We start from the raw sequence: 7,671 nt of genomic DNA on the forward strand, positions 1-7,671 counted from the left end.
TTGTAGGCGCTGCCCCGTCCCAAGGCTGGACCCTTTCTTCACCGTGAGGGCTGTCGGGCACCAGGACCGGCTGCCCAGGGAGGTGGTGGCATCCCCAGCCCTGGGGGTATTTGAAAGACGTGTAGACGTGGCGCTCAGGACACGGTTCAGTGGTGGGCTCGCTGGACTCGGTGACCTTAAAGGTTTTTTCCAACCAGAATTATTCTGAGTCTCCGATTCTATTAATTCTCTATTGCTGTCTTGCACCCAGTAAGGGAACGCTACTGCTGGTATCTAAAGTGATTTCTTTTTTTTTTTCGAGAAGGCAAAATTGTCCCTTGGTGTTGTGGCTGAACCCCAGTTGGCAACTAAGCACCTTCCCCCCCCCCAGCAGGATGGGGGGAAGAGAATTGGAAAGGGAAAAGTGAGAAAAGTGGTGGGTGGAGATAAGAACCGTTTAATAACTGGACTAAAATAACAATAATAATAATAAATTGTCATGACAAGGAAAAATTAGCAGAGAGAAAACTAAGAAGAACAAGTGATGGCAATGAAACCAACTGCTGACCACCAACCGACCGGTGCCCACTCAAAGCCAGCCCAGCTCCCCAGTACAGCAGGGGATTTTGGTGCTGGAACAAAGGGTGACGTGCCAGCTTGGCGCACGGGTGCCTTTTTGTGCCCTGAGATGCCTCAGGAGGGGCAGGATGGGCTAAAGCTTCCCTCCTTCCTCCTCCTCCTCTCAGGGCTTTGTGGTCTCACAGGACACCCTGGGTGCGGGTGTGCAGCCTTGGGGGCAGTGGCAGAGCGACACTGTTTGTGGGGGGTCCCCGTGGGAAGGACACCATGAGACTGGGCTTGTTGTTCCAGCTTGGTTTAAAAAAAAGATTTATTGAAGTACGCCGTTTCCCCGAGAATGGCACCACTCCAAGGCTCATCAGGTGCAGCATCTCCAACTTGACCTTGGCTTCTGCTTTATAGCTGTCAGGATGAGGACGGTCTGAGCTGCCAGGGACCTGATCGAGAATTCAGCGTCATTCCCCAAGGACTGGAGGGCTGCAAGAGAAGGAAAGAGAGCAGAGGTGAACCCCCCCTGCCCGCAGAGACCCCAGGAGGCCAGGCTTTGTCCCCTGCCCCACCAGCCCCCGCCAGCACAGCACTGCCCCTACTCACCACTGTGGCAGAACTCCCACAGCTTCTCTCGCCTGAGGATCCGCCGGTGCCGCGCAGCAAGACCTGGGGCACAGAGGTAATGTCAGAGCTCTGCTCCCCCTGGGCAGGGCTGTGCCCCAGCAAGGGGGCAGTGGGACCCAGCAAGACCCCCAGCGAGCCCACCAGTGGGAACTGGGGCCGGGCAGCCAGAAATGGGTCCCCAGGGACTCACCGATGAACCTGACGGCCTCCTCTCGCACGGTGGCCTCAGGGTCCTTCAAGTAGGGCAGGCTCTGGAGCAGATACTCGTCCACACTGTTCCTCTTCTGTGTTATCTGAGGGAGCACAAGGGCACGGGGCTGGTACGCACCCTCCGCAGCCGTCCGGACCAGTCCCTCCCGCCAGCACCCCCGCTCCCTCCCAGTGACTCCTGTCTCCCAGCCAGGAGCCCCGTGGGGCTGAGGGGCAGAGAGAGCCGCAGGCAGAGGGGGCTGGGGGTGCCGAGACCCCTCCGTCCCGCTGCCAGGGCCCAGCTGGGTCGGGGTCTCCTGGAGAAGAGCCCCTGGGGGCTGCGTGCTGGAGGGCAGGGAAGGAGGCTGCAGCTGGAGCAGCGGGGCTGGGGCAGGGCGGCGATGCAGAGCCCCTCCCCGCCACGGCACAGCTGCAGCCCCCGTCCAGCCCGGCCAGGGGGTTTGGGGGTTGTCCTCACCAAGAACTCTCTGATCTGGTGTTTCTGCTCTGTCTCAGCCAGGAAGCTGAGCCTCCTCCAGCCCAGGAACTTTCCACAGGCGCTGAGGGTGTCCCAGGAAGCCTGCGGAGAAGCAGAGGCTGGGAGATGGCACCAGAGCCCGGGGAGGAGACCTGGCATCCTCCTGCTCTGGGCCTGGCACAGCCCTGGGAGACAGGGATGGCGGCTCAAAGCACACAAAGCCCGTGGGGACTCGTGTGCTTGGTGGCCACGGGCCGCTGCTGAGCAGGGAAATGTCTGTGCCCAGTTCTCGGGCCCTGCTTGTGCTGGCGCTGCAGGGAGCCTCCCTCTGGGCTGGGGGGGGTCCCCACCTCCCCCTCCAGCTCTGCAGCAGCGGGAAGGCCGGTGGAGGTGGGACCAGCGCAGCGGGACCCTGCGGTGACACACATTCCCATTGTCCCTCACGCCCAGGCCACCCCCGTGGTGTCAGCACACCCTTCCCCGTGACACCAGTCACTGATCACCGCACCTTGGCCACGCTCTCCACCTTCTCGTTGGTGTGGAAGAACAGTTGGAGCAGCACACCCTGCACTTTCTTCACCATTTTTTTGATGTTTCTCCCCACCGTGGTCTTCATCACGTCTTTGAAGAGGCGGATGGAGAGCTCCCGCACCCGGCTGCACTCCTGGCAGGGAGGAGGACAGAGGCAGCTCAGCACCAGCCGCTCCTCGCCCACGGGGAGCAGGGGCGTTAGCGTGGCCGGGGGAGAGGAGCTGCTCCGGGGCCAGATCCTGAACCAGGAGCCGTCGGCCAGACCTGCGGCTGCGGCTCAACGGCCCCGGAGCCCTGAAAGGCCACGGAAGAGGAGCGGGGAGGGGAAGAGCCTGGAAAGGCCACAGGAGGAGAGTGGGAAGAGCCCCGAAAGGCCACGCAAGAGGAGCCAGGGGGACACCCCTGCCCAAATGCTGCCTGCAGGGCTGGGCTGAAGGTCCTTCACCCATCGCCTCAGCTCCGGCCCCCGCCTTACATCATCGAAGAGGAGCAGGAGCTTCTCCGCCAGTCTCAGAGCGATGAGGTCAGCCTCTTCCCTCGTCATGTGCTGAATCACGTTGATGAAGAGCATCAGGGCCTTCATCCTGACATTGGAGTTGGCTGCCAGCAGGTTCTCTATGATGTCGGGCAGCATTACCAGCATTTTCCTGGCCTGTATGGAACACACCCGTCAGCTTTTTGTGAAGCGGTGAAAGACCCCACCCAGGCACCCCCCAGCCCCCTCCAGAGCAGGGAGGGTGCTTGGAGCCGTCACCCCGCATCCTCCCGGCCGGGGCCAAGCCAACGCGTCCCCCTGGCCCTGGCTACAAACTTGGCTTCCCTTGCCGACCCCCCGCTCACCATTTTGGGTGTTTTTGAGAGTGTCACGAGGCTCGTGAGAACCAGCGAGAGCATCGCCAGGCTGGGACGCCTCAGGAACCTCTGGGCTTTGTAGAGGGCAGCAAACTCCTTGTCGTCCAGGTCAGCGCTGGCCAGCAGCTAAAATGGAGACAACGGTGAGAGACCAGCAGAGCTGCAGGGCTCCCTGCCACACGCCGACACAGCCCCTGGCAAGTGTCTGCTTGAAGCCACCTCCGAGTCCCCACGTCTCTGTCCCAGGGCCAGAGCTGGGCAGGGGGATGCAGGCAGGGGGGAAGGCAGAGCACTGCCTGTGGCGGGACAGGCTTGGTGGGGCCAAACCAGCATCGGGTGGGCCCAAGCATGTGGCACGCGGGTCTGGGAGGAGGAGGAGGAAGGCAGGCAGAGCGCTAGGGCCGGGCATGGGTCACTCACAGCCAAGGGGTAGATGCAGGCATCCTCCGCAGCGAACCTGAACACCCTGCGCAGCCGCCGGTCCTGCAGCACATCAACCAGCTCCGACACGACTCTCCGCAGAGCCCAGCGCTCGGAGACCAGCACCTCCCACACGGCCACGGCCGCCCTGCGGAGCCAGAGCCAACTCGCTCAGCAGAGCTGCCTCAGCTCCTCCGGACCCCGGCCCTGCCCACCCCCTCATTTCAGGGTGCCCGCGGAGGCCGAGGGGGGTGAGGTTCTGTTCCCAGGGGGCAGGGGCTCCACTTGGGCTGCCTCTGGCTGAAGGGGGAAGCGTGGTGGGATGGAGAGCCCTGCTCCTCGGGGATATCACGCAGTTTTCCGTGGTCTGGCAGCCAGAGAGTCTCTGGGCCACTCTCCCGGTGGGGAACGAGCCCTCAAGGCTGTCGGGGCCGGTACCTGTCACACGTTGGAGAGATGCTCAGAAGGCTCCTGACCACCTCCCTGGGGCTCCACTCTGTCAGCAGCAGCAGCAGCGAGTCCAGGCTGTTCCGGGCTGGCTCCGTGCAGATGTGCTCCACATTTTTGTGGATGTATCTCATAATTTTTGGCACCTGGAGGGGACGCGGGTAAGGATGGTGCTGCCGTTCCCACCCCTCCCTGCTGCCTTGACATGGCTTTGGGTGCCCGAGAGAGCCAGGTTAGGGCAGGAGGGAAGAACAAGACTTGACACGTCTTGACACGGAAGGACAGTCCAACCACGGGGCACTTACATCCATCAGCCAGGACGCGGGGTCCCTCAAGGCCATGTTCACGACGTCACTTGCCATCTGCCTGTCCTGGACATCGTCTGCCGGCAAGGCCTCGATGGCTGCGAGGAGAACGCCCATATTCTGAGAAGGCTGGAGGTATTTGCCAAACACCTGCAGGAGGAAGGACAGGGGGAAGATGTGTCACGCTGAGCTTGGCTGAGCAGCTCGACCACCTCTGGGTCCCTTTGCTCGCACAAGCCGATGCCACGGACAAGGGTCCCGGCAAGGCGAGAGCTTGTTACCGTTCCCATGTCGCTGCTCTCGAGTAAAGAGAGCAACCAGGCGCTCTGAGGATCCCATCCCGCTGCCTCTGGAATCTCCTCTGGCAGCGTCTCATCTACACGGAAACACGGAAGAGTCAGTAAGACAACAGCCATCTTGGCCAAACAGCCTCCAAAAGGGTGAAAAGCGCTTGAAACGGGGTAAACAGGGTCCTGGCGTCAGCCCCCTCACTCACCGATCCGCAGCGGCTGGACCAGGGACACCTCGCAGGGCTCCGGCGCAGAGCTGCTCTCCTGGGGGGCCCCCACCTCCTCCCAAACCACCCTGGGGCTGCTGGGGGGTCTCTCTGCCATCCTCAAAAATGGTTGAGGGACAGTGCGGGGTGTTCAGCTGTAGGGAGCGAGGGCAAAAGACGTGGGCTGTGCTCAGGAGTGTCCTCACTGCGCTCCTGCCCTGTCCCTTCCCCGTTTTGTCAGACACTGCGGGGCTGCGCTGCTCAGATACGGTGCCGGGGGTGACACAGAGTGATGTCACAAAGGCCGGGTGGGGCAGGGGTTTTACTGCGGGGGCGGGGAGGGACCCAGCTCACCACGGGGCCATGGCTCCTCTCGGGGTGCCCCCAGGCCCCCATCATGTCCTGTCAGGACCTTCCTGTACCCCCCGGCTCACCCCAGGGTGCACACACCCCGGCACGGACCCCGGACCTTCTGCTTTGATCCCGACAGAAACACTCCAGACTGCCCCATCTCTCCTTTGCGGTCACCTGAAGCGTTGGCTCGCCTGTGTCCAGTTCTTTCCCACACTCCCAGCGTAGCTTTAATCTGCTACAAGAGTTTCCTGGTTTCAGCTGGGATAGAGTTAATTTTCTCCAGCTGGAAGGGAGCACAGCCCCACGGATCTTCATTCTGTCGGGATCGCTGGCTGGGAGCGGGCTGTTGGTCGGTGGGTGGTGAGCAGTCGCCGTGTGCATTACCCATTTGTACTTTCCCTTGTTGTTATTTTGGTTTGCTACAATCACTAAAGTGTTTTTTTTTTAATCTCAAATTACGAGTTTTCCTTGTGTCCCTCCACTCTCTTCCCCCATTCCCCCAACAGGGGGAGGGAAGCGACCGGCTGCATGGTGGTTGGCTCTGACCGAGTTCAAACCACGAGAGTCCTTTTTGGGGCCCAGCGTGGGGCTCAAAGGGTCGAGATAACGGCAGATCGGGTCAGTGTGTCATAACCATGGGTTAGAAGCATTCATTACATTGGCTTATCAATTGCTGGGCATAATGTCGATCGCTTGGCTCCTTAAATTTTCCTCTTCTCATTTGTGCTATATAGTCCCTGTGCTGCTGCTCACCACCCATGGATATGGATTAAGACTTTTGTTTGGCTGTACCGTGTAACACTGATTGATGACACAATGAAGTCATAAGTCCTGAGGCTACTTACAACTCTGTTTGAGAATTAGAGGAAAGCAAAAATATAAATAATAAAAGCCCAAGCAGTTGTTCAAAGCATCTAGAAGGGACAATGGGAATTTATAAGAAAAGCAGTTTTAGCACAAGTGCTCTGCTATTACCATCATTGAGGTGCGCTCGTGCAAAATGTATTCATTGGAGAAAAAGCTTTTGTTGCATGTGAGGAGGGGCCACAGTGCGGGACTCCCGGGACAGGGCAGAGGTGCCACGGGAAAAGGCGGTGATGCCATCTTGGTGTTTCTCCACCAGCAGCCGATCTTCGCCTGTGGAGCAGGTTTCTGCAAGACCGAGCACCTGGGCCTGTTTCCAGGCCCAGCGCCCAGCCCCAGCTCAGGCTGTGCCCCAGCTGCCCTGCTGCAACACAGCCCGGCCCTCTGCACGTCCGAACTGCAGGCGAGGCAAGCTGGGAAGAGGACGGAGGGGCGGCGCTTCAGGGAAATAGCCCTCCAGCCGAGGCAGAGAGCGCCCGCCTGCCTTGGGTCTGCCCGCGAGTAGGCAACCAGGGCCCAGAACCATTTCTTACCAGAATTATGGCTGGCCTGTGCAACAACAGCTCCATTTCAAGTATCCGACCACTATTTCTAATGTTTGAAAAATGCTAAAGACCTGTTTCTGGAGGACTAGGAAGATGTCCATCTCTCTGTAGAAAGAACTGAGTCTGTACGCTCACGGGATGTCTGGAGATGGCAACAGATCAACCAGTCTCATCTCTGGAAGAGCCTCTGAGAAATACACTCTCTGACGGATAAATCAGGGCTTCGGGACAAGCTGTGGTAGACAGCGTGGAAGTTGCAGCAGACTCACGAGGGGGAAGGTGAGCCCAGCACCAGGGGGAGGAGGAGAAAGCATCACGTGGGGCGACGACAGCAATGCCAGCCGCACTGCGTGTAAGGAGAGACTGAGACTTCTGATGCGGTTTTCATCGTTTTATTTTCCTTCTTTCATGATGAGGCTACTAACAAGCGCCTCCAAGTCCCTTTGGGGCTGGCGTGCACCCCAGCTGCTGGCCCGGCCCTGGTTTCGCCGTCTTCTGGCCACCCTAGCGTTGTCGGCGGCGTGGCCGCTTGTGGGCGGAAGAGTCCTGGGAGCAGCCGGCCTTCCTCTTGCCGCGGCGCCGGGGCCCCCCGCGTGAGCAGTCCCTGCCCTGGCCAGCACTGGAGGGACCTGCCACCGCCTGCCCCAGCTCCTCACGGGGCTGCTCCTGCGCTCTGGGGTCGGGGGCAGGAGTGTCCCCCGGGGCGGCGGCGGGTCCAGGGGTGGCCGCGGGGCTGTGCTCCTGCTCCTCGGCAGCCTGGGAGTCCCGGGGCTCCAGCTGCTGCATGAAGCGCTCCCTGCACCTCTCCGCGACCATGTCGACCAGCCGGTGCACAAACTCCACGGCCCGGTGCTGCAGTAAGGGCTGCAGATCCCGCTCCAAGGCCTCCCTGTCCAGCCCGTCGAGGCACAGATGGGCGATGATGGTGGCCTGTGCCATATCCACCATCCACCAGTACCGCCCGTACACCTCCAGGAGCTGCTGCCTCAGCCAGGGCATCAGGGGCTGCAGGATCTC

At 60.6% G+C, this 7,671-nt stretch overlaps 1 protein-coding gene across 3 annotated transcripts; it reads right to left on the minus strand.

Annotated features, from left to right (window-relative positions):
* Window positions 1–461: 461 nt before the first annotated feature.
* LOC141972231 (uncharacterized) lies at window positions 462–7,127 on the minus strand. 3 transcript variants are annotated; one of them, XM_074930093.1, is made up of 13 exons: window positions 6,221–6,250; window positions 4,892–5,046; window positions 4,677–4,771; window positions 4,396–4,545; window positions 4,082–4,236; window positions 3,644–3,791; window positions 3,212–3,349; window positions 2,847–3,023; window positions 2,349–2,504; window positions 1,841–1,942; window positions 1,364–1,466; window positions 1,153–1,215; window positions 462–1,035 (listed from the first exon to the last, which is right to left on the minus strand). In XM_074930093.1, exons 2-13 carry the CDS (start codon window positions 5,007–5,009, stop codon window positions 917–919), a joined length of 1,524 nt encoding a protein of 507 aa, XP_074786194.1. In that variant the 5' UTR covers window positions 5,010–5,046; window positions 6,221–6,250; the 3' UTR covers window positions 462–916. The 3 variants fall into 3 exon arrangements, with proteins under 3 accessions (XP_074786194.1, XP_074786196.1, XP_074786195.1); XM_074930095.1 differs by lacking the exons at window positions 4,892–5,046; window positions 6,221–6,250 and adding an exon at window positions 6,643–7,127; XM_074930094.1 differs by lacking the exon at window positions 4,892–5,046 and having other exon boundaries at window positions 5,420–6,486.
* Between the last annotated feature and the right edge of the window lie 544 nt (window positions 7,128–7,671).

This window comes from Athene noctua, chromosome 31, assembly GCF_965140245.1.
Source record: "Athene noctua chromosome 31, bAthNoc1.hap1.1, whole genome shotgun sequence".
Classification (NCBI taxonomy): Eukaryota; Metazoa; Chordata; class Aves; order Strigiformes; family Strigidae; genus Athene; species Athene noctua.